The sequence below is a fragment of the Chiroxiphia lanceolata genome, chromosome 1 (assembly GCF_009829145.1).
Source record: "Chiroxiphia lanceolata isolate bChiLan1 chromosome 1, bChiLan1.pri, whole genome shotgun sequence".
In the NCBI taxonomy this organism is placed as follows: Eukaryota; Metazoa; Chordata; class Aves; order Passeriformes; family Pipridae; genus Chiroxiphia; species Chiroxiphia lanceolata.
In genome coordinates, this window is record NC_045637.1 from 19,122,628 (window position 1) to 19,150,086 (window position 27,459).

A 27,459-nucleotide genomic window follows, 5' to 3' on the forward strand; every position below is an offset into this window, starting at 1 on the left:
AGCAGGAATAGGTTCCCTTGGAGCAGGTTGGATGCCTGGGTGAAATATTCCAGGCAGTTCTTTTAGAATGATATTGTAGTTGTGATACAGGTGGCAATTGCATTAGTACTGAGAGTGCTGGTACTCAGAAATTTTGCAGGTAGGTTTCTTTGAAGGCAAAAACCTTGCAGATTGTTTTTTTAGTGATGCACTATTGCTATTTAGAAGACTACTTACTTGCATGGGAAAAAAAAGGGGAAAGTTCTCTGCATTAGTGTTGGCTGATATTTATGGAACAACAACAAATGCTAGTACAGGAACTCAGATCCAAATTCCTCTAAATTTCATGAATATTCTAATCCTGTTTATAATCTGTGCATTTTTATTTGTCTCTAGCAAATACCAAAGGCATTATTTAAGTATAAGATAGCTTCTTAAGCAGTTAGCACAATCTTTTTCTGAGGAAGTTGCCCCAGAGAAAGTTACCGCATATAATGATGGGTGCCTTTTAGCCCACACAGACTTGCAAACTGGAAGAAGTGTGATAACTACGCAGGAGTACAGAAGACAATCTAGACTAGTTCAGCTGCCATTCCTCACTGTTTTTTAATTAGTTACCTTAGTTTAGACACCAAACTCAGAAAATTATCTTTCTAACTACCTTTTCCCATTACTATTTGGCAGCCCTAATTTCAATTTATGCTGTAAAAAAATTCTCTGGAAACTCTTTTAAAGAAACACAATTATCTTAGAAAAGTAGCTAAAGCATGTGAGGGTTAAATGTAACTTTTTTCCCCTTAAGTGTCATTTTCCTGATTTAGAATTCTTTAATAGATACAGAGCAGTGCAGAACTGAAAGTATTTTTAATTTCAGTGCTTTGTATATTTACAGAGGGATTACAACAAACTTCTACACTTTATCTACATTTTAATAGGTCAGTGTGAACATATGAAGAGTATTAAGGTGGACTGCCTTACTTATTAAACTTACGTGAATTCGTCAAAAGCCCTCAGCAGTTGTATGCAGTAGGGGCTGGAAAGACATGCATGATTGAGGTCATGCATCCAGCCAGTTTGTAAGATGATCCCTCTGTACTGAGCCATCAGCCATCCTTAGCATAGGGGCGCACTCATACACGCATTCCTGTCAAGTCATCTTGTGAAAGGCTGCTTGCTTCCAGCTTGGCTTGAAAGTGCAACCTTAATAAAACTCACTGAAGCCTGAGAGAAAATAGCAGTTCTGCAGCAGATAGTGTAGGGGAAAGAGACTGGGATATGCATATGCAGCTGCCTAAAACAGGCTACATGCTGGACTGTAACAGAAAGGAAACAATAAATCTTAACTACTATGCAATAAATATTCCCAATTTTAACTAAGGAAGCTATCCTCACAGTGAAATTAAAAAAACCTAACAGTTCATCCAAGCCTGATTTTTAAAGTGCACTGCTCCAGTCCTTTTTCCAAAGACTTTAAGGGAAATTAAGAACAAATTTAAACAAAGAGGAAGAAAAAGTTTTTCTTAAAGCAGGAAAAGAAAGTAATAATAACATGTCAGTTTTCCTTTCCTTTGCTTTCCTGGCAGCGATTCTTGCTCATATAGGCTGTAATAATCAGCGTCGGGGTCCAGAAGCCAGTGGCAGAAGATTTAACCGGATTCAGCATGGGCAGTGCACCTATACTTTCATCCTGCCAGAACAGGACGGGAACTGTCGTGAAAGCACGACAGACCAGTACAACACAAATGCTCTTCAGAGAGATGCTCCTCACGTGGAACAGGATTTCTCTTCCCAGAAACTGCAACATCTGGAACATGTGATGGAAAATTACACTCAGTGGCTGCAAAAAGTAAGTGTTTCTTTTTTTTCCTTTCTCACTAAATGATTTTTTGGGGGCATGTTTATGCTGCTAAAAGTTTTCATTAGTTTCTATGAAAACAGAGGTAGTAAGGACTGACCTAGCTCATGGCTGTGTAGGAGAGAAATGTTCCAGCCAGAGTGCACCCCTCTTAGTGACATTGCTCTTGGGAGCAGAATTTTTTTCACTTTACTGAAAGATGCAACTTTTTAAAACTTTTTCTCAAGAGCTTATGCATGTGAGCTAAAGAACACAAAAATCCTCCAGAGACTCTACTGACAGAATTTACTAAGTATTCTTATAAGCTCTACTTATAGTTCACAGATTCAGATCAGATGTCATGCAGGATACCTGCTACTCTGACAGCAAAAGGGAGCATTTTTAAAAAATCAGCATTTAAGGGCACTGGATTAAGAATATAATTGCTCCTTCATAAATAGCTCCTGTAATACTATTCTACCCAGCTAATTGCTAGAAAGAAAGAAGAAAGTATACAGGCGTTCTCACTTCAAAACATCACAGTAAACCTTTTTAACTGTGTAGATTACAGTGGTCTTGAAACAGCCTGTTTCAATTTGTGTGTGTATATGTGCATTATTTCCAAAAAGGGGAAAATGGGTTACAAGGTGTTGCAGTACCTTAGTAGAAGTAATTATTTTTAAGAACTTGTGCAATAGCTCTAAACCTCTAATGAACTTTTCAGTGTTTTATGTATGCAGTGGAGTTTGAGTCTGAAAAGACTTAAATATGTGAATAATTTCACTCATATGAGCAGCCCCATTCACCTTAACAGGATTACTCACTTGTGTAAGACTACATACCTTGCAGGATCTTGTCCATGCCTTGATAATGAAAATGCTTTGGGATAGCTGACCAGTAAAAATAAATAAACAAACAGTCCATGTGCAGTTATCTGTGATATTTCCATTCATGTGCTGCCATTTTGACCTGGGAAAACTTAGAAAATTGCACCACTGAGTGATGCAACTAGTTGTGTAATATGGCATAAGAAAATTGCTGTATGTACCCATTTGAGAGACATATGATTTAACTCCAAAACAAGTTCATATTAAGAAGGAATATCAATAAAACTCTGATGAAGACTCTACTAGGTGGGCTGAAACTTCATATTAGCACAGTTACTTTTACCTATCTCATTTACAAGTTTTGTTTCATCCTGACAGTATACAAGACAGAAGTATGTTAAAAAGCACCTACAGTCACCCCAATTCCCCTAACTCTACAAAAATCTTTGCAGAGGATTTCTTGATTACTTGGTAAATTAATTGTGCTCTTGAATATCTGGATTTAGAGAGAGAAGATTCTGTGCAGTAAGCATATGACTATAAAAGAAAATATTACCATGCATTTAATTTTTAGACTACTTCCCTCTTTTTTTAATATTTTGGTCTGCTTTGGGGAGTATAAGGCTGGGAAAGAGGGAGCGTCTTTTGTAGAAGAAAACATTTCTTAAGAAATTATTTTACTGTGCTTTGAGAGGCTGAGACAAGCACTAAAGAGAAGAAAGATGTTTTCTGTGTTTATGCACACATGATTTTACTTGAGCAAATTGCCTGCTGAATCATGCTTCTAAGATTTTACTTATTCTGTGTTTGTCCACTAGAGACTGAACTAAGATCACTGTTTCACTGTGAACTGAACATGAGGAAATATGAGTCTCTGGAGTGTGAATGTCTGAGGGTTAGTCCTTTCACACTTTGGAGGGAAGTTATTAAACAGGTAGGAAGCCCAGTGAAAGGGGTTTATATTTGAGGACTGTTTTCTCCTGCAATGATTGTAAAACTGGCTACAGGAAGAACTATCCCCCTCCTTCTTTCCCTCCCAGCCCCCAACCCTCTACTCCCAGGGGTTTGCATAAAACTAGGTTTGTGCACGGATCCCCATGTGTCAGTTTTCCTTGGAATGAAAGGACCTGTTTCTCTGTGTGATGGAGTATGGCTCACTCTGAACAAATGAGGCTGATGCAGACCCTTTATAGCATCTCTGAATACTGAATTTGCTTTGTTGCTGTTGCCATTACAAAGCATCTCAGCCATAACTCATTTCCTTTCAAAACATGCATAATGCCTAAGTGTAATGAATATATTATGTAGATATTGCGCATCTCATTTTCATACTCTGCATTTATTTTTCCCCCTAAATTAGCTACACTAAACAGCATTTTACAATGCACCTGCTGTGAATGAAGTAAAGAATATTTAATGGTTATAGGTCTAGGACTCGAAGAGAATAGTTATAATCAGATATAAAGTTTAAGAATTTGAGATATAGTCTAACTTACACAAAGGAAATATATTTATTACTTCAGGTAGTAAATTTCAATAAAATTTCAATAACTTTCAATAAAACTGTATGTAGACAATGTTTGGCAAAGTAAATTATTTTTGAATTGTTATCCTATGATATTAGAAAAATATTTATTACAAAAGTTTGTAAGAATCATGGTTTGCTTAAATCTCTAGTATTTTAATTTAATATTTTTTTCCCTTCCATATCTAAACTCGCAGATTTCTAGAAGGAAAACAAATATTTTTTTTGTGAAACAGGCTATATTTTTTTTATGCTTGAAACCAAATTGCTTCTTTGATGACCTACAAGCTTGACTGTAGATAAAAATGCCCTTGCTTGGGGTGCCAATTATAGGCAATTAAATCCCAGCCTTGTCCATTAGTATTTGCATATCTATAGTCAGTGTAACTGGGGTTGGTTGAGAAACCAGGGACATGGCAAAATGCTCTGTGCAGAAACTACGCGGAAGAAGATGACTTGGTAAACATTTTTAGAGATTTTCCTAGAACTGTTTATTTTAATACCGGATAACTTTCCCCATTGTTTAAGCTTGGGTTTCATTTCTGCAATGTGTTTATACTGATAGTTCAAAACAAACAGTTCATCACGTATTCTTTCTTGCAGTAACTGACTGGCACATATGACCCTGTTTGGTATTCAGTTGCAGTGTCTAAGTATTGCCAAAGAGGAGTTACATGAAATGTTATCATCCTGTCTTGCTTAGGAGCTTGCTGTTGGCTTGCTGAACTTACAGTATCAATGGGACATAGCGTACATTCCAGATAGCTGTATAGATGAGTGTTTCATATACTTATCCTGCACTCCAAATAGCATTAATAATTGTTATTACAGTAGTAAGTGAGTTTTACACGATCCAATCTTTCTTTTTTTCCTGATTGTTACCTAAGCAGAATACATAAAAATTTAAAATTAATGCTTAATTATAGTATAGTATAAAAAGCCAACTCAAACATACAAGTTTGAGTTGAAAGTGAACCACAGTCATTCCGGTCAGTCAGTATTCAAACTTAGATTTATTTTTTTTCTTTGCAAATATTGATGGTACCACTACACTTAAACCAAAAATAAAAGAAGCTATGTTTCCCTTTAAAGTACCTGTTCTGCCACCAGCTGCAACAGAACAAACATAAAATTACGATCTGGACTCAGTCATTAAAGAAAGAAATTAAGAACATTTTTTCTGGGATATCTACAACCATTTGATAGTCTACTTTAAAGTTTAGTCTTATGATGGTTTTGATAAATTAAGTGTCTATGCCATTCTCTGTGACCTTTATTGAATTCCTTATTTTGCAGCAGTAACAATGCAAATGCTCACTTATTTTTAAAGATGTAAGGAATCTAGGTTTTGAGGGGGCCAGTCATTATATAGAAGAAAGTGGCTTTTGGAAAGACTGGTGTCTGTCATTGAGTGCTGTGGCTCCACTGAAAGTCTACCCCTTTCTGCTGTCTTTACCAGCAGGACTTATGTCCCGTTTTCTGCAATGAAATATGCTTATGTGTGTGGAGTGGCTGGATTTTGCCTTGGATTTTATATGGTTTGTTGAAGATGGGAAAATTCCTTACCTGCTACTCTTGCTGTGAAGCTGAGTGAAAAGTTCCATTTTATTTATGATTATGTTTCACTGGGCATTTTGCAATATAACATGTGACCTTAAGGTTCACATAATATTCAGATGTTAAGTGCAACTGGAAGATGCATGATGAACTTTGGTTAATTCTTACAAATAAAAGCTGGTCATGAGATTTGGAATCTGCTATTCTGCTTCTGTGAGCATTACTAACATGGCTGTGTAAAGAATGGCTTTCTGGTAAATCTTTCCTCTTTCAGGGTAGACCAGAGCTAAAAGGAATCAGTGAGAAAATTTAATCCAAAATTGGGCACTAGTCCTCTATTTGGCATCTAACTTGAACCTACCTGGGGTAGTTGTTTACTACCCTAGGTGCTTCTTTTTGCTTTGGAGTCAATGAATTCTCATATCCAAAGTAGAGTCTCACCCTAGTGACATTTGAAGTGTAATTCCCACAAACAAGTTGTATAACAAAGGGTGAAATTCAAACTAGTGGGATTTCTTATATAATGTGTTCTACTCAATGGGTAAGTAAATATATAAAAGAAAAATTTAAGGAGCAAATATAACTTCATGGAAACAAACTGATTCAAAGAAAATACATGTCTGAGTGTAAAACCAAAATTGCTTATTTACTCCCAAAAATCTCTTGGCCAATAATATGCCTGCATATTAAAACTTCATTAATAAAATTGCTGAAGTCCTTGGGATATTCTGATGTACCCTCAAGAAAGAGGTGAGACTTCAAATGTGGAAATATCTGAAAGCTTTATATTATATGAGGATAACCTATTTGGCAATTTTTTTTTTTATGAAGCAGAAGACTCAGAGAAGTAGAGTGAAGGACGGTTTCACATGTTGCCACATTTGGTAGCAAATTACTAAAAACAAATATTTCCCATGTTTGGACAGAAGACTTTATCATAATGTTCAGGAGGTCCTGAATGTGTTTATTTTCAGTGATGACAACCACAATTAGGAACTTTCTGGTAACAATAAAATATTACATTTATTAGTCATCAGAACTGTTCAACCAACATGCCCAGTGGGAGATCTCACTTGGAGCACTGAGAGCTTTTCTAAATGAAACTGATATACAATAAAATGGCATGTCATTTTGAGGGTGTTGAGAACTCATAGCTCCCATTCCCTTCTGTGATTTGGAAGCAAGCTACAGTGCTGTGTGCCCTGGAACAAAAAAAAAAAACAACAAACAACAAAAAGAACAGCCAATGTGGGAAAAGAAAGAGGGTTGGATATGTTAGGCCTGCATTAGCCCACTCAAACTTATAATCATAAGATCATTAAGGTTAGAAAAGACCTCCAAGATTATTGAGTTCCAACCTTTGACCAAGCATTACTGTGTCAACTAAATCATAGCAGTAAGTGCTACATCCAGTTGTTTCTTCAACACCTCCACAGATGGTGAATCCACCAGGTCCCTGGGCATCCTGTTCCAGTGATTAACCACCCTTTCAGTGCAGAAATTTTTCCTGATGTCCAACCTGAACTTCCCATAGCACAGCTTGAGGCTATTTCCTCTTGTCTTTTCCCTGGTTTCTTCAGAGAATAGGCCAACCCACTCTTGCTGCAACCTCCTTTCAGGTAATTGTAGAGACTGACAAGGTCCCTCCTCAGCCTCCTTTTCTCCAGACTAAACATCCCCAGCTCCTTCAGCAGCTCCTTATACAACTTACACTTTAGATCTTTCACCAGCTCTGTTGCCCTCCTCTGGACCTGCTCCAGCTCCTCAATGCCTTTCTGGTATTGAAGGGCCCGAAACTGAACACAGGATTCAAGGTGTGTCCAGTACAGAGGGACAATCACTTCCCTAATTCTGCTGGCCACACTGTTTCTAACACAGGCCAGGATGCCATTGGCCTTCTTGGTCACCTGGCCACACTGCTGGCTCATGTTCAGCTGTCCATTGACAAGCACCCCCAGGGCCTTTTTCACTGGGCCACTTTCCAGACACTCTACCCCAAGCCTGTAGCACTGCATGAGATTGTTGTGATCCAAATGCAGGAGCCGGCACTTGGCCTTGTTGAACCTCATACTGTTGGCCTCAGGATTCAGCCTGTCCAGATCCCTCTGCAGAGCCTTCCTACCCTCCAGCAGATCAACACTCCTGCCCAACTTTGTGTTGTCTGTGAACTTACTGATGGTGCACTCATTCCCCTTGTCCAGATCATTGGTAAAGACATTAAACAGGACTGGCTGCAGTACTGAGCCTTGGGGAACCTCTCTAGTGACCAGATGCCAATTGGATGCAGCACCGTTCACCACCACTGTCTGGGCCCAGCCATCCAGCCAGTTTTTAAACCAGCAAAGAGTGCACCTGTCTCAGCCATGAGCTGCCAACTTCTTCAGGAGAATGCTGTGGCCAAAACCCAGTGTTACACGAGATAGTTTTTTTTTTGCTGTGGAAAATCTCTTAGTGCTGCGCCATGAGACAGCAGCAAGCCCAGAGTTCAGCCACCTGAACTGCCTTGTAGAAGTGCAGAAGTCCCTGCTTCTCTTCGTTGTCCCCAGGGAAATCCTGAGCAGCTCACATCCTGATTTAAATGCTTCCGTTAAGTGGGATGGATTTAAGCTTTACGTCTCTCCATGTCTGTAGCACAGACTTCACTTGTGACTGCAAGGAAATTGTAAAGTATTCCTTTTTTCCCTTTCTTAACATAGATATAGCGCTACTACTCAATTTCACAAAGCTATTGGGAGGCTTAGTATGTTATTTTTTGTGCTGCTTTTAAAGTTTTTCTGGTGGAAGGTATTTTGTGCTCTTAACAGTTTATGTATTATAATAATGTTTTCAATATGTACAGAAAACAATGGGAAATTAAAAAATTATTTTTGAAAGAAAATTGCTTTTAATATATACATATTGTGCTTAATATAAAATAAGCAGATAAATACAATTAATATACATCTATAATGCTAAGAATTATCTTAGCATTTGGGTTGGGTAAAGGATTATATGTGTCCTGCTCACATTAAGAATGGTCCTCATACTTGCAGTGTTCCTAAAACCCATCCGGCAGCTGCTGCTTCAACCTGTATTCATCTATAATGAAAAGGAGTGTGTCTTAGTCTTGTATGGATTCTCATGAATACCAGTGAGGTATATCTAGTTTTTCAGAGCCATCATTACCAACATTTTGAATAAACCTGTTGTTATCAAAATTGGGCTCATTCACATGACCTATTGCAAGCACAACCTGAAAGGCAAAGATACAGTTTGCTTGTATTCATCTCAATTTACAGTTCAGCTTAGTTCAGTCTTCTACTCTGTATCTGCAATAAGCTGCAAACAAGGAAGAGCTAGTAAATGAGGACCTTCTAGAACCTGTATCAGCATTTAACTGTGCTGTGAAGTCATCTTTAACACCAGCAGCTCAAGTGTCTTGAATAAACAGCTCTGGCGTAAAAGTCTTCCCAGTAGCAGAAGAATTTCCTCTCTTGTTAAGAGGTTGAAGTTTGATCAGGAAAAGGAAATTGAAATAGTTTCACATTTCATAGGAAGAGTTCTTTTTCTTATGAAACAAGTTGTACTTTAACACAAGGTTATTCTTGTGTAACCACATGTGCATATTTTAGACAGTGTTATGAAACACCACAGTGGTGAATATTTGGTTGGAAGGATAACTTAAAAATGCCATAAGTTGTTGCACATTTGCACTACATTCTCATTAATGTTTCTGTACAAATATCAAGATTCACTTTTCATTGCCTCAGTTAGGAACCAGATTAACCTGAAACAGCATAAGTCACTCTCCAACTGGAATAAGAATTCTAACCAGTTTAATTATCCATGTTTAAAACCGATGTGAATCAAACTAGTGCACTAAACAAGACCTAACAGTGGGGCTACAGTCGACATTGAACAAGCATATGGTACAGATGGTCAAAGCAAGACAGGTACAGGGCCAGCTGGAAAGATGCCCAAGTTGCACTAAAAAAAAAAAGTTTGCTTTTAGGCTTAAAACAAAGCAACCAATCAAAAAAATGATTTAAGAAAATGTTATAATCCCTCAGAGGAAGTCATATGGAAAATCAGTATTCTAGGCCATGGAGCTACATGATTGAAAGAAATTTCTTATACTTCCTTGACTAACTTCTAGGAATAGAAATATAAAAAAAAAAATCAACAGGTAATAAAAGAGTAATAGTAAGAGAACTGTGCTAATTTCATGGTGGAGCAGGTTGTCTTTAGCAAAGATACTTTAAAGGTCTGTTATGTGGTAGTACATGGTCAGTCATGATGTGTCACTATTTCTTTCTTAAAGAGGAGAGAAGAAGGCTGAAAATCCATGTAAAATCTTGAAGTTGGAAAACCTATATAGAAGACCCATGGCTAAAAAGCAGCTGATGAGAAATTCTGTAACAAGTCTGTAGAATTCCTCTGCCTTTGAAACCTCACTCTGTGTATGTATGTGCACACATATGTGCATGCGCATTTCGATCTTCGGAGTTTTGGCATTAAGGTACATGGAAATGTGTTTCCAAGTGTTATGTCTTAAATCCATTCTCATGTTTTATACCAAGGTACCAGCTGCTAATCTGTTATTCTCCTCAAACTGACCTGTTGACTCAAAAAAACCTAGAAAAGTTGGTAGCAAGATGAAACCTTGTGTATTGTACATGCATTAACTCTGTGAACCATTCCCTATACTGTGTTGCTGATAAATTATAAGTGCACATTTGCTTGTATTCTTTCCAGAATGTATCTGAAGCAAGAATTTTCATATATTCTGAAAAAAATATGAGAGCTTTGTACTTCCCATCCCAGGCATGTTTCTGTCCTTATATGTGCATATGTTGCAAGACAAACCTGATTGTACTTTGTGCATGCATGACATCTGCTTCTTTAATAGGACTTTGCATAACTATATAGTTATATTTTTCATAATTTCTTCTGGGAATTTTTGTTTGTTGGAGTAAATTCTTGCCATTTGTCATGTTTTCTGTAGTTGTCTTTTTGCAAATAAAATACAAGGCATTCCTTCTGCAACAGGAATATATGGAACCAACCAAAATCCACTTTTTCTAGTTATCAGAATTCCCTTCTGATTCTATTCTGCCTGAGAATTTGGGTCCTGGTATTCTTTCTCCTCCCTTTGTACCAAGGAGGCAAATAGGCTTGAGAGATTCATTTAGAGATAGGATAAGCTCTGAGCATCCCTACCAGGAAGAAATTAAGGCAAGAGTAGAGAACTGTGGGAGAAAATTGGGAGTATGACCTTAGAAGGTAATTTGTCTCTTTTTAACGACATGGCTTCTTTCACACTAGAACAGAGATAATCAGATTGATGTTAATCAATTTTGAATCTAAAACCTACTTCTGCTGCAAGCTGAGATGTCATTTATAGACTGATTATGTCTTCTTTCATATCTAAACTTCCCTTAAAACCTTTCTGTATGCAAGAGGGTTTTCTTGAAAGATACTATTTAAGCTACAAAACTTTAGTATTAGCCATAACATTGTTTAGCAGATCAGACTTTTAGTTTCCTCATCTGTGGTCCACACCAGCCTAGAACTGCAAAGGGTACTTGCAAGGTTTCAAAGAGAAAAGCACTGGTGGCATTTGAGTGCCCACTATTCTAAATATTACAGCAAACATTCAGTCATTATCAAAGATTCTTCATGATTCAAAGTGGAGTTTTTACATCCTGACTGTAGATTTAAAGCATCTGATTCTCAATGTGTAAATTTACTATTTTGACGTCTATTTTAATATTTCAAATTTAATATACTCCAAATCCACATAACATATTTTAAATACTCATAAAATCAAAGGAGCAGTCCTAGTATAATCTCCAGAGATACTTTTACATTTATCTTCAGGGTTGTGGTGGACTTGCCTGCATTTTGGATCATATTATTTATTAATGTTTTAAAATTGTCAACCTATGTTTATAAAAGTGTATTTTTCTTTCTGAATCTCTTGCTTGCAAAAATGGTCTTGCACAATGGAGATTTAAGAAAAAAAATAACATAGTTGTTAAATTATATTTTGGGGTTTGTTTTATTTGTTTGATTTTTTATTTTGGTTTGGTTTGGGTTTTTTGTTGGTTTGGTTTTGGGAGTTTTGGTTGGTTGGTTGGGTGGTTTTTTTGTTTTTTGGGTTTTTGTCTAGGCGATGTATTGAAAGAAGTTTTGAATTTGGATTAAACCACTTATGGTTCTATTTAAATGTGTAGATTTTTCATTTTCTTGTGTTCACCTTTGAATAGCTTTATCGATAATTATCTTCTGGGAGTTTTGCAGAAAAGAGAATTGTATTAGATAAATCTTTTTTTTAAAACTCTCCCATCAGCTCAGTGTGTGGGTAACACTAAGGGTGAATAATAGGGCCATTTACATGCCTTTCTATTCTCACTTCTGAGCCATCCATTTGTGTCCCAAAAAGACAAGGGTCTTCAGATAATTATCTCACTATCACTATCAGAGCACTAGTTCTCCTAACTAGTTACACGGTATGTCTGAAATCTCAGAGAAACACTTTATATACAACATATTTCTCTGAAGTCTCCTCCAACATCAAAGGACTCAAGGAATACTGTTACAGCCTTTGAAAGCTGGGCATTCATATGCAGATAAAAGCATCTGAATTGAGGATTTCGGATCACTGCCTTTATATTTAGGTATATTTATTTGTGTCATAGTTAAATATTTACCCTCCACAGTTTTAATTCATCAGGAAATTCCTGTGGCCTTCTAGGCCACATCAGCAAGTCTACACAGTAATGGGAAGTCCCCAAATCATGATGCCCTTGGTGCTGTGCCTGGAATTTTGAGGATTTGCTTGGAGGGAAATTGCTCAAAGAGATGACCTAATCTCTTCCTGAATGAACTATTCCCCTTTGTTCCTTGGCTAAAACTTCATACTTGTGTGTGATTTACCATAGTAGAGATAAATGGTCAAGGGCCACCTATCTTTCCTGCGTCACTTCTATCCTGTTAATGGGAAAGGCCATCAATGCTCTGCTAGAAAGTTTTCTGTGTTACTATTTTTGTGTGGAGGAGATATGGTCTGCAAAATTCTTTATCACTTTAGCCTGTTAACTACAGAGGTGATGATTAAGGTTGTTTCTCTTCACATTTTTCTTGAATGATCCAGTTTGATCTCTTGGCTTTTCCAAGAATTCTGGCTGATGCAATAAATATCCTTTTGTATATTCCTCTGACATTGTTGACCTCCATGACGTGGCATAGCTCAACCATTAGGGCCTCTGCCTTCATGTCAGTGAAGAACTATTAGAAGAAGTATTTGTACCTATTATAGTCCCAAAGTTTTATGGGGGGAACCATAAGCAAGACAACTTTATTTGCAGAAGCAAATAAAATGAGTTTACCAAGCACCATGGAGTTATCATTAAAGGTGATCATTAAAGGATGATTAGGGCAAAATGAATTGAATAATCATTGGTAAAAGATAAAATTTTATGGTTTGATCTGCTTGATGACCTGTTTTGTCAGTCACTGCGCAAAGATGTAATATGTGGCTCTGCAACTGAGAAGCATCATGAGTTTTGCTGAGAAAGCTAGCTTTGTTTCATACTTCCTGACATACTGACTTCCCTGAAACCAGAGCGTTGAGTTTCTTCATCTCCCCTCGCTGGCAAAAATGCTTGCACCTCATTACATTCTTACGAACACTGGTTTAGAGACACAATGTAATGCTTGGGCAAATTATGTGAAATATCTGTGATGAGTCTGTAGACTGGGTGTACTGTAAGAGCAGTAAGAATACATGTAACTTTTTCCAGGTTTTTTTAGGATTTTGGACTGTCTTTTATAGTTATGGGACGTGAATCCCAAGGAAACTGAAGATGGGTTTGTAACTGAAGACTATTGCCTCTTGGAAAGGGTTAGCTCAGAGAAAGTGTAAGGAACCTCGAGAAAGGACTGGAAAGGCTAAATATAAGGTGGAAGGTGGGAGTGGTTCTTCAGAGCAAGAAGTCTTTCAGTTTGATGTTGATAAAAGATTAGCTTTAAAACTCTGACAGGAAGGGTAAAGGTTGATGTAATCCATAGATCTACCTAAGGTACCAACATGGCACTAAAATATACACAACAAGATACCTTGTTCTGAGGTGACAGAAAACTCTGAAAAATTACTCTGGGATACAGCACTGTTCAGTAAAATGCTCTGAAACAATTTAGTTGTAAACTGTTTACTGGTGTGTGGCCATCCAAAGATCATAATACTGTGTATTTCAGTAGTATTGCAGTTTGATGCAGAAAAAACTCATCATAGGTGAGGAAACTTTTATTTAAAATAACACTTTTTTTTTTAAAGAACAGAAAATTTATTTTTTTAAAATTAAGACAAATATAGGAGTGAATCAAAGAAGGTGCTCAGCAGCATGTTTTAATGAAGAAATTGGGAATTCTCTAAATTCTGCTGGCTATCAAAGTAGCTGAAATGCTGAGTGGAACTAGAATGCCATGTAGAGCAGTGCAGGTGGTAACCAACATGTCACTCTCTCACCAGGAATGTGCTTGCAGCTGTCAATGATGATCTCAAAAGTAGTGTTTGTGTTTGCTGCTTATGACCATTAAGTGAAGAAACAATTTACTAGCAACAAACAAGCACCATAGAGAGTCTGTGATGAGCTAGAGGTCAGGAATACTAGAACAGCATTTGCCCAAACTTGCCAACTTTAAATTTTGCAAGATCTAAGAACTTGACCCCCAGTGTGCGAGGTGTCCTGTTTTGAGTTGATGGCATTCTGAATTTTCCAGGAAGTAAGCTTTACAATAAATTGTTTTTATTTCACCATTGGAGTGTTAGCACAAGGACACAGCTACTTTTCGGTAGACTTCAACAGGAGAAATGAGCTGGAATTCCTCTGTTACTCTAAACAAATGTATGTATATTTTATTCTTTTGGAGAAATGGATGAGAAAAAGAAGTCCTGAGACTTCCTATAGAGAACAATGTCACAAAAAATTCAAAGCATCAAAAGAAAAAAAAGACAAAAAAAAGGTGAATTCCTTGCACATTTTACCTGGAACATTAGATATGGGGTTTTTTTCCAATCCCTGATAACCATTATGGCGCATGCTGTACTAACAACTGTACAGTGAGGGAACAAGTTCTGTATTTAATTGTTTATTCAAGGTATTTATATATTGACTTTCAAAGTGAAATGGATATATGAACATTAAAAATATTATAAAATTAAACACAGACTGAAATAAAAGAATTTGTCTGGAATTCAGATTCTTAAAGCTAGGAATATTGATTGTATTTCTTTAATGCTGAACCAGTAATTAAAAAAACCCACAGCATTTGTTATCTCCTACCTTAATGCCTCCCACAGAAAACCTGAATTATAAACCCCAAAAATGAAAAAAAAAAAGGAGGAAAAAATTTCCTTGACCCAAGGTTTAGCACTCCTACACATCTTGGAAGCATCTAATAGTTTGACCACTGACCCCCCCGGGGTATTTCCTAGAAGTAGAATTGAGCAAGACTGAAAACATTTTTTTTTAACTGTTATGGGCAAGAAGATAAGACATGAATTCTTGATGCATAAAATATGTACCAAGTGTGACATCCTTTTCCATGTGCATTTTTAAAGACTACTTCATCATTTTTATTAATTATTTTGCAACCAAAATCATGCAGAGCTCCTGACCAAATTTCATGGAGAGCTCATGACCAAAATTCTAGTCCTTGGTCACTAGAATTAGTCCTGCTTTTTTTGTTTGTTTGTTTGTTTCTCTGGCCTGTAACTCTCCATGATGGAAGACTGAAAATGTGTTTTAAGGTAAATTTCCCATTTTTGTTATGCTTTAGTTTCAAGATGACATTTCAGTGTTAGTTATATCAGTGTGGCTTTGAATGCTGCCATGTTTCCACTTCTATGGTAAAATCCTTCAGAAAGGCCATTAACAAGCTGCAGCAAGATTATTTTTAAAATACTACTCTTTATGCAATACAAGCTTTATATTGTGAGACAGTTTCACATCCTAAGTCAGTGTTACTCCTTGTTTTTTCCATCAAAGTGGATATTATGTTGGGGTTTGCTTCTCTTAGGCTCAGCCTGGTATTGCTATTACATGTTCCAGGTGTTGTTATCATGAGCCCTTACAAAAAAACACAGCTAGAAACACCAGTAATTTCCTATAGGAATATGAACCCAAAGGAGGTTTTCAACACATTCCACAAACTCATTAAATAGTCTCGAGAGGATTAGAAACTAAAAAAAAAGTCTCTTGACTCTCACCTGGAGTGTGATGTTAATGAATCTTTGTGGAGTTTGACCCAATGCTGCTCGCAGTGAATCAGTGGGAAAAAACTAAGCTGAGTTTCTCTTCAGGGAAGAGCATTTCCCAGCCTCAGGCCCAGCCAGCTGGAGCTGACCCCTTCTTCCCTCCTTCCCCTGTTGCTTTCAGAAGTGGCAGAAATTCCAAGTCTACCTTTTGATACTGGCTCTCTGGGTTCACCTACATTAAAATGCTTCTGCCCTAGCATGAAGGGATTTCTTAACAGTAAGAGACAGACAGACCTCAGCTCTGTCCAGGCAAACTTATTTGGCAGAACAGAAAATTCCCAGATGGTCAGGAGGAATTTTAAAGGGCTGGAGTGTTTTGTTGCAAAACGCTAGCCTGGCACCCACGGAGACTGAAATCTGTTATTTATAGCAAAGCAGAGGCAGAAAACAGATGGTGTGCTTCCTCACAATGTGCTCTACAATTGCCTCATTGTGTCAGCATGAATTTGTGAGGTACCACATCAAGAACTGAAATGACAGTACAGCCTTACACCCAGCCAGTTCTTTCCTCCACATGCCTAGAAAGATACCAACTAGAACTGTGTGCAGTGGTGGTTTTAAAATACAAAAAAAAAAAAAAAGAAAAAAACCCCCAAAACTCCAAAAAATCCCAACCATTTTTAGAAAGCCCTGGAACAAAAGTAGAAGTCAGAAATCATGTCACTGGCATCTGTGGAACAATGCCAGTGTCAATCTGCTTCAGCTTAAAGAAGAAGACTCAAACTCAGCCTGTGAGAAGAAGAGACAAACTCAGATTTTTTTGTTTATTAGCAGATAGGATTCTGTGTTCAGTTTTAATTATGCTCACAGCCTTCTCCCAGCACTCCCCAGGCCTGACAGGGGAACATGCATCTCAGGAGAACAATTTTATAGAGACATTTTCAGTATTTTCATTTTTTGTGTGTGTCAAAAAGAACATAATTGTAACATTGCCTATTATTTTTTTTCACTATTCCTCTTTCCAGTCCCTTAAAACACTGAAGAAGAACTGAGATATTTGTTAAAACAGAAACACTTAAGCAAATCAGGCAGGTTATCTTAACTTAAAACTAGTCATGGATTCTATCTGGCATCTATTTTTCAGTGGACATTTGAGTTGGATTTTGTATTTCTTTTGCTGATGCCAGTCAGGAAATATTTTTGGGGGTCTCTCTGAAATGTTTTAATAAAGAAAAATCTTTTTTTGTTGACATTTTCTGCAGTGAATTTATACATTTACATGAGCTCTTTTTGTGGTAGAACTGCTATGTAGGAGATGTAACCCTGTTAGAGACCTTTGAATGCAAGGGCTTGAGACCTCAGGTAAAAGTAGCCTCATGGCAGAGAGCAATCAAATAACAAACCAAAATGCTGTGATTCTTAGCCAAAAAGGTTAGAATTCTTAGTTAAATAAGGTAATCTATTTATATATTTATTTATAAATTATTCTTCCTTTTAAAAAAATTAGATTTTTTTATGAAATGAAAGAAATGTAATTGGAAAACTTTTTGCTGCTGATAAAATCAGCAGATTGATTTTTTTTTTCCTTTAACATGAACTAAATTAGTCAGCTAAAAGATATTTTTCTTAATTAAACCAAAAACCAGGGCATTGGAAGAAAAGTTACAAATAGTTCTCTTTGAACTCAGATGCCTCTAGTTCAGTGGGGACAGTTTGCATGATCTTTTCTACATCAACAACATTCCACATGCATATTCTTTGTATCTTTTTCAAGAAAAAAAGGAACTGTAGAAGCAACTGTTTCCAGATAAACAGGAGGACACCAATACAGTGCATCCCTTTTCTTGTTAGAAAATGTACTTGTTAGAAATGTACTGTGCCTGTACATCAATATTACACTTAGGCTTCTCCTTCCTATCCCAAGATAATACCAGAACTTAATTATACTTTCACTCAAGTCAACCCTAAGACAGTCATTTTGTAGAAGACCGCTGATTTTATCAATTGAACACAAGATAATATTTCATTGTTTTGTTCAGTGATAAACTAGAAATGCATATTTGGATGTTAGAATCAAAATGGTTTGGGTTGGAAGGGACCTTAGGGACCTAGGCCATCTAGTTCCAACCCCACAGCCATGGGCAGGAACACCTTCCACTAGAACAGGTTGCTCATAGCCCCATCCAGCCTGGCCTTGAACACTGCAGGGATGGAGTAGCTACAACTTCTCTGGGCAGAGATGTTCTGAAAACCAGGGGCTTTTTTTCTGAACTTGATGGAGCCTGCATGTCTTGGTTGATAGAGTTATGTGTCACCCCTCTGGTATCTTATGACAACAGTGCCTTTTAATACTGTATGCCAGTCATCAAGCCCATGTGCATTTTACTTTTGTGTTTCTACACTGCAGCATATTAAGGAAAAAATCTTGCTGTGAAGGTCATTGGATAAAATTTACAAAAATTATAAGGGCTGCTTGAGTGTCCCTCCCCATAAATGATCTCTCTGCTTGAATTTTTAACCTGTTCATATTTTTCAACTTCTGCTATCTTTGCTAACAACTGAGGAAATTAATGTCTGTGATCCTTTTGTTTATTAAAGCTGTAGTTCCCAAACAAAATTTGACCGTTATTGGCATTTTTTGGGATATCTTTTGTGTATGGAACAAAGTAGTTTACCCAATTCTTAAATCCAGAAGTTATTCTACAGTATTACTACATGGAAGCCAGTTATGAAGGTTTTCAATATTTCTTTTAATTACAGAGCATATATAAAAAGATCAGAAGTAAATCACTTGTTCTTCACAATTCGTAACAGATGGATAATGTACATTACATACAACACGTAGTGGACCAGGAACACCTCTGTTTTTAGTACAAGTGAAATAGGATTGCAGTAAACACTTAGAGGCTATTTAGCGTGGAGCAAAGTTTACAAATTTACTAACAAACTTGAGAAGAAAATGTTATAGTGATTATGTTTCAGATTATAGACAACAGTTTACTTGCATCTCCTGATATAAGTAAATCACCTAGGTATAGAAATCCTCGCTATTGTGATGTCAAAGGGCAGAAGTTAAGTAATTTCAGTGCAGTCAAGACTGCATATCTAACTCTGCTTGTTAAATTTCTGACCCTATGAAAGAAGTAGTGTCCATGCCATAAGTTCCATGCATATATCTCTTATAGCTCTCTTTAATAGTGACAGAGGCTCCATGCTTGCTTTACAGTCTTGCATTCATATTTTAAGGAATGGCAACAACTGATATACTCCTATAACCTTTTGTGTTCAGGATCTTGAAACATTTTACAAACATCAGTCAATAAAGCTTCATAGCACTCAGAAGGCTTGGAAATGGTGTTAATTTGGTTCTCATTATCCAGTGGAAACCCCAGGTTATACAAGGTACAAGCTGATGTACCTTTAGGCACTTCAAAAATATAAGTACAGTCAACAATAGCACCAAGACCTGAGGCACCTTCAGTTTTTATATGATAGCTATCAAAATACTTCACACTAATGCAGATAGGTAATTATCCAACTGCGTCTCAAGTTACTCATCTCACTGCTGTCCAAAAAACTTAATTTTTGTGGACTAATTTCATAGCTGGTGTAAATTGACACTGCTCAGCCTAGGTTAGTGGAATGGTGTTGGTTTAAATCAGCTAGGCATCTGGATGCTCATGCTTGCATTAAAACCTCGTTCTTAATGCATCTTGATGCCTCCTTGATGAATCTGACCACTTTATGGGAATGAAAACTAAACTGGTCAGAACTCCTGCACGCACCCATGCTATTTCCTTTTCTCACTTTCTAAAATGGCCGCTTTCTGTGTTTCTGAAGGGACCAGCCCCGGTCACACAACCTGATGTGCAAAGAGACAGTGTTGTGGTGCAGCAGCTAATCCTCAGCACCACCCAAGCACGGAGACACCGAACCATTTAACACCTACTTCTGTTTGTCAAATGACTGTTCCCCACATGTGGAAAAGCAAGCCAGCAGAGAAGACCAACATGGCTAAACAGAGAGATCTGTCTGGAAACAAGGAAGAAAAGGAGATATTTTGACCTTTGGAAGAAGAGACAGGCCACTCAGAAGGACTATAAGGATGCCATGAGGTTCTGCAGGGAGAAAATTAGCAGGGCCAAAGTCCAAACAGAACTTAATCTGGTTACTGCTGTAAAAGACAATAAAAATATTTCTATTAATACAACCATTACTGGATGTGGAGGAAAAAATAGTGACAAAGGGTGAGGAAAAGGCTGAGGTACTTAAACACTTTCTTTGCCTCAGTCTTCAGTAGTAAGACCAGTTCTTGGGAAGTGGTTGAGTCTCCATCTCTGGAGGTACTTCAAAAATGTAGATGTGATTCTTAGGGACACGGTTTAGTATTGGACTTGGCAGTGCTGGGTTAGTGGTTGAACTTGACGATCTTAAAGGTCTCTTCCAACCTAAATGATACCATGATTCTACTACTATGAATAAAAGAGATGAGTTTGTTGTAAAATGTTTACAAAATATGAACATTTTCAAAGGGATTTGTCTCCACACAGAGTTTTGGACTAAATTTCTCACCACTCTTCTTGTGTTGTTGGTGCATATTTTTTTTCACAGGCAAAGTGTGATTCATTGCAGAACTATGCAAATGAATAACTATGAAAACATGGATATTTAATTGATTTTTTTAATGAGTCAATCTGATGTTGCCACATATTTGCCTAAACTCACATTTTGTGAATTTTCAGACACTTCAAGGAAAGCAGTGAATTTTATAGATTGCTATTATGTGCATATTTCTCAATTTAATACATTTACTATTCTGTGTACAATTTTAGCTGACTCTTCATATGTGCCCATATGTCTTCACTGAAGGTCTTAGAAAAGCTGTGTTCATATAAATATTTAGAATAACATACTTGGGCTTGATTTACAATTTTTTCAAATGTCTTCTAGTTTAGAAGTTCTAGCTTGTTAGGTCAAGTCACTGTTATCTATGTTACATAGCATGCAAAGGAATGAACTATTAAAATATATAAGCACAAGTAAATTTGGCAAAAATGCAAGGAACATCAGCAGTGAAGACACTGCTGAGCTGTTGAGTAGGAAGCACTTCAAGTTTTTGGTAGGAAGAAGGAATGATAAGAAAATTCCAAGGAATAATGTTATTATATCTGAAAAATTGTAAATTACTTTTCAACTAAAGACAAATGATAAGGTCTATTATCAATACTTCAAATACTCTTTGCAACAGAAAGAGCAGCTTTTGTGTGGACTTGTGGGATTATCTCTATTTTTATATCTTTCTTTATGTTATCAGGGCTATGGAATGTTAATACTAATTTGATTTTCATTTATTTCAGTCGGTGACATGAGATATTCTCTCTTTCTTGTTACACTTGCTGGAATATCCACTGCCTTTGCTTCTGTTTCTGTTTCTGTTGACTGTAGATTAGTACAGCATCTCTGAGTTAAACAAAATATAACTAGAGGTAGAACATCTTATGTATCTGCACACATAATTTTGAACATATGGTTCCAAGCATATTCTTGACTTAAATTGTCACTAGCTTGAACACATGCTTATGTTTAATTTTTTATTGTACTTTTATGTCTTGCATTTGTTACCCAAGAGATTCATAGCCAGCTGCAAGGCCCTTTCTTTGGGCAACACCCTAAAGGACTTAAAAGAAGGCAGCTAGAAAACTCCACTAATTAAAGCATCCAAAGATAATTAAGTTCCCTGGTACAAAGGACTGTGATGACAAGTGAATGTGGGAGTGGTACATACAGGTTGAATTAGCAATTGCTACTAACATGGGAGATTTTGAAAGTTCCTACAGATCAGCTTTCATCTGGAGGTAGTCTAACTTCTCATGATGCCACCTTTTCTTTCAGATTCTTATCATGCTAGGAAGAGGAGAAAAATTTATATTTACTCTTATTTCAATGTATGATCCAAAGAAAATTTGGCAGCCTTTAGTATCCCTTTAGCACAAGAGAACCTTTTACATGTATACAATCCTTTTCACCTTCCAGTTATGATCCAGAAATATCTAAATTGAGTTAGTTGAGCATGTTGTCTTGAAGGATTATGTCCCATCAAGGAATTCATAATTGCTGTGAAAGAAGGATGTTGAATGAAACTGAAAACATCTGAAATTTTGAAAGACTTAATATGCATTATAATAATTTTATCACATTTTGTTTATTATTTACTGTCACAGAATCTATTTCTACTGACTTCAGAAATAACATTAGTTAATTGCATTCCAAATGTAAAAGGAAATGTCTCTTCAGTGCAAGATGGTTTGTTTGAATGTTAGTATGATGTCAAAGTAATTAGAAATAATATGGCAAAGTATACTGTTTAACTATCCTTTTAGAAAATAGGTATTTTTTTTTTGCTAGTGATAGTGTAAATTGAAACACAATACTTCTGATGTAAGCAGTGACACTTTACATGTATTCATCTTACTAATACTAATCTCTGTTGCTTCGAGGGCAAAGTATAGCTCTTGGTAACAAATTTTACTTTAACATAGTTTTCTTGTCATTGAATACTATTCTAAATCTATCAGATTTGGTGGAATTAATAGAGTGATTTAAATCTTGAACTTCCTATGCTGCATATCAAGAGGTTATATAACAGTAAGAAATGAAGACTCACTGAGACTAAACACCCCTGCTGAATATCCTGAAAATTGGAAGATGAATAGAAAACTAGACTTTAAAGATAGGAAGGGAGGTCATTTAATAGAAAAAAATCTTGCTTTGCTTTTTTTTCTTTTCTTTTTTTTTTTTTCCTAAGTAAAATAAGCTGGTCACGTTTAGTTTGCTATCAGTTGAGTCCTCTGTAGTTTCAGTCATCACAGTAGCACTTTCTGCACTTGTTTATATAATGAGAGTAGGTGTCCAGAATTGTACACTCCTGTCTCTGCTTTTTCTTTATTTTTCCCCAAACTTCAACCACTAAAGATGACATTTGGTGGCAGGAACTTCCATTTCTAGATGCTAAATAAAGCACCTTCCTCCACAATCTCCATATAAAAATATTTAAGAAAAAGTTCAGCAAAAGTTTATTTATTTGTACAGCCATATATGGATTACCTTTAATTTTCAACATTTTCATCACCACCCACTTGCCTTGTTTCTTTCTTCCTTGTTCTCTTTTAATTTATTATAAATTGACATTTTATGATCTATTCATGTGTCTCTGTTATTTATGGTGTAATTTTATTTCCTCATTAATATGTTTTTCCTTTAGTCACTTGTTGTAGGTAACTTTCCATTTCTTACTCTACTATTCAGGTAGTTTCAGGAATTTTCAAAGATTTTAAAATCAGGTTCCAGTTTTAACGAGAATTATTATCCATAGTTATCTGTGAAAGGATATGCAATCCTGGCTCAGAAACGGCCAGTCTGGTGAGCTGGCTTTGTGCCACAGGTCTTGGATTCCTGAGATCCCAGGGTGCAGGGGAACTGGAGTGCCTAGAAGAAAAAGCTGACCCAGAAACCTTGGCACTTGAATGTTATGGCTCCCATGGGCATTGAAACTCCTGGCTTTATGGCTGTCCAGGATAAAATCCAGCCAAGAGCTTGCTAACCTTGGAGGACCTGGGAGTCTGGACCTTTGCAGCTGGCAATCCCGGGACTTTCTGGGTCACAGGTCCCTGTGAATCTGTTCAGTGGCTCTTTGCAGAACTGGGATCTGGAGATGTCTTTGTGTTGGACTACTCAGGAACCTGGTAGCAAAGGTAACAAATCCTGCCTAGAAAGTAGGTTTCCATTGCAATTTTTGTATTTGAACTCCTTTCATGAAACACTCTTACAACAATAGTTTCAAATTCTTAAAAGAGGAAACACTTTTGGAGCAGTGTTAAGCTTGTTAGCTTGAAGGACCTCTGTTTGTTAGTGTTTTGGTCTCGGAAAGAAAACATATGTGGAAGAACATTTGAGGTACTCTGGAATGGCTCCAGAATTGATTGCAAGTGTTGCTGCAGATTTTACATAGAGAGAAAGGTGTGTCCTTGATAATTGATGACTTTGAGGTTATTTCACATAAGGGTATATGCAGATGTGTGTATAGCACGTGTTTATGTTGGAAATCCGTAATGATCATAACTCCTCTTCCCTTAAAATCAGATAGAGTTTGGCAACTGATTTCAGTTAAAATAAATTAGATGTTCATTCAGAAATAAACAGATTCTTTTGATATGTTGAGCTTGTATCTTTTCATAATGATTATGAGGCTTGTTGCTTTTAAAAACTGCAGTGGGGTTTGTGTAATTTAGAGACCTAAACTAAAATGAAAAAATCCAGAAAATGAATTCCAAAAAAAGAAGGACAAGGTTGTTCAGGTTCCAGTAATGTGGACATTTCCTGGTTTTTTTAATATTTTTTCCCTAAAGGACTGAAATACATCTTTAGTATCTGGCTACAGATGCAGAATATTGCACTTCCTTAGCAATTTGGATTACCAGAATTTTGTGGGGGTGAAAGTCATTTTTAGTGACAAGATCAGAGTTCAAGATCAATTTGGATTAGCCTCCAAAAATTCAGTAATTACTGTATCTTAATATTTCAATGCTTATTGGTTAAGAACTCTATTAATTTCTTTACTATAAAAAAACCCAAAGGAAAAACTGTTTTTAAGATTTCCAGTGCTTTTTGCTGAGGAGCCACAAACCTTGTGAAACAGTCTTTCTCTCAGACTTTGTTGTTGTTTTACCAGGCTCAGAATTTTCTAAACTATCCAGTGTATGATCTAATATGAAAGGGAAAAAAGGCTCAATATTGTCCTAATCAGTCCTGTCTGTTTGGAGTCTTGGGTCTTCTGATCAGCCAGACTGTGACTGCTTTTCTAAACCTGCATGCCCTGATTTCCTGTTGCTGTGCTAGCACACAGAGGTCTCCCAGCAAGTTATGGCACTGCCACTCATTATTTAGGAAGAAAGTCAGTCATCATCCCACTCTACTGCTTGCTCTCCCAATCCTGAATTGAGAGAGATGCCTTAACCTTGGTCTCTGAGGCTGTCTTCTGTGAAGTAGGGAGAGCTCCTGTAGAGGAGCTCTGTGTGACCAGAGACCGCTGATCTTTAAAAGCATCAACTGCTGCAGTGGGACAGGGCTCTGATAGACCCTTTGTCTGACTATGTCAGTTAACCCTCGCTAGCTGAACTAATTCTTTTAGGACAGTGCAGTGAAAAAAAGTCTCTGAAAAAAGATTTAGAATTCCAAATTTTGTTTTCAGGTGTGTACCATGGTCTAGGAAGGGTATTCTCCAATTTAGTACTCCCACTAAAACCATGTACAGCTCACCCTTCCTGCCCTCCTCCATCCCCTGTGCTCCGCTGGAGAGGGGAGTTGGAGATATAAAGGGCAAAAATCACAGGTTGAGATAGAACAATTTACTGGAAACAGCAATGAGATAAGAAAATGAACAGTAACAGCAACAATACTAACTACAGAGGGTACAAGAAAAGGAATGATTTGCACAGAAACCCCCCTGACAATAAACAATATCAGAAGGCTCCCTCTGCCACAATTACTTACCCCGACTGGAATCCCTTCTCCCCTTCCCCTTGCCCCTGGTAATGACATGAGACAGCGTAGAATAACATCTCTGTCCTAGCCATGCCCTCTCCCAGCTACTGCAAAAATTAACCCTGTCCTGGGTGGAACCAGGACAGCATATTATTAAAATTCAATGAGCAGGGAAACAGTTAAAAATGTTGAAATTCAAAACCCAATTCAAAACCCCTACCTGATAATTTAGAACAAAGGTAGAGGGTGAAAAAAAAGAGTGATGGGGTTGAGTTTCTATTGTTAACTTTTTTAGCTGTAAAAACAAGCAATACAGTCCATTTTGGAACACTAAGAAGAGAGATATATATGCTACTCAATAGAAACCTTCAGAACTGAATGTCACAGGATGTAATTAGTAAGATAGATATGAAAAGGAAATGTCAAAATAATATTTTTTTGGAAAAGAGAAGATATTATAAATAGTCAAATGAAGTGTCTTGGATAAAAGAGAAATTATTACATTTGTTACATTTTTTTCCTCAGTCAAGATTCTGTTTAGCAACATTAAAGTTTAATGTTAAGAATATGCTTAAGACTCATTGCAGTCATCTTTTAAACAAAAGTGCCTATGGACATTAGCTGTTAATTTTAAAATCACTCATGATTGTAGGACATCTTGAACTATGGATTAACATAAAGGGCGTATTTAGCGAAAGCAACAACTAAACCTACAGTGATTGTAGTGGATCCAGGATTGCATGCAAGAGTAAAAGGAAGGACCAGTGATATTATTAAGCTCCTCTTCCTTTTAAACTGTTACTTAATGTTCTTACTGGGTTTCTCTTTAATAGGGAACTCCATTCTTCTAATTAAGAAAAAAATATTCCTAAATGGACGTAACATCATATATCTCACAATTTACTAATCAAAAACATCTACTAACTTTGTAATCTTTCTAAAGATTTAAAAAGACCTATTTATGAACCTTACTCAGTCTGAGTTCTATGATGATATAAAGTGTGAGGTAGAAGATGACCAAATGCTCTCCTGCTGAGAAGGTACTTGTGGTCTCATACTACATGTTAGAGTGTTGTATTCATTGGGCCAATTAATACAGGTCAAAAAGATGTCAACAAGGCTTTGGCATATAGTGGAATAGATAAAGCTTAATCTCAGCCTTTTCAGAATATTTCTATATGTCTTATTTGAAAAGAATATATTTAGTCTCCTATTACCAAGGCACATCTTTTCAACTCATGATTTCAACTATGTAAACGCCACAAAGGAATGAAAAATATTTCTGTATTGTATTCTTTCCTGATAAACAATAAGTACTGTGTATAAAATGCTAGAACACAGGCTCAGACTCTGAGTTCAAGCATTATTCTCAAGGTTATGTCCTTATTCCTTCATTGCTTATGATGCAGCTGTCTAAGTGTCTTATTAGATATGAATCTAAATTAATAGTGTGCTTCATGTTTAAGTAGTTAATTGGGCAGTTAGAGAAGAAAAAACAAATACTGAGTGGAAAACAAAAAAGGAAATGATAGGCAGCACCAACTAAAGACTTGAAAAATTATTAATGGTATCACTTTTGTAATACATTTTGTAAAACTGTTGATTTGTTCTTCCTTATAAAAATCTTATTTTATTCAGTTCATATCTCACTTCTGTCTATTTTATAGAACATAATCAGAAAAAGTTATACAAACAAAATAACAATCCAAATATTCCTCAGAGTTTACTTTGTGCTGAATGTCTACATTAATAGATGTCAAACTATTAGATTATCATTAAATGGATTTTAGAAAAGTTTACAATTTCAGAGGACCTGGCTAGGAATTCTTCACATTATTGACAAAGTTTGTGTTCTGCTTTCTGTCAGTTGAAATAAACAGCTAGAAAAAATATGTTTCTCTGCAGCTGTTTTCTGCATTATGTTAAGAAACATTACATGGTGAGCATTAATTTGAGG

The 27,459-nt window shown here is 36.6% G+C and overlaps 1 protein-coding gene across 2 annotated transcripts in view; it reads left to right on the forward strand.

The window, feature by feature from the left end:
- The first annotated feature begins 1,188 nt into the window (after positions 1–1,188).
- Positions 1,189–27,459, forward strand: part of ANGPT1 (angiopoietin 1) — a 154,330-nt gene continuing 128,059 nt past the window's right edge. Inside the window, exon 1 of one of the 2 annotated variants that reach the window (XM_032713788.1) lies at positions 1,189–1,825. In XM_032713788.1, coding sequence (XP_032569679.1) covers positions 1,529–1,825 — 297 coding nt within the window. In that variant the 5' untranslated portion in view covers positions 1,189–1,528. Of the gene's footprint in view, positions 1,826–4,570; positions 4,625–27,459 lie in introns of those variants that run through there. The other variant, XM_032713789.1, reaches the window with a different exon arrangement.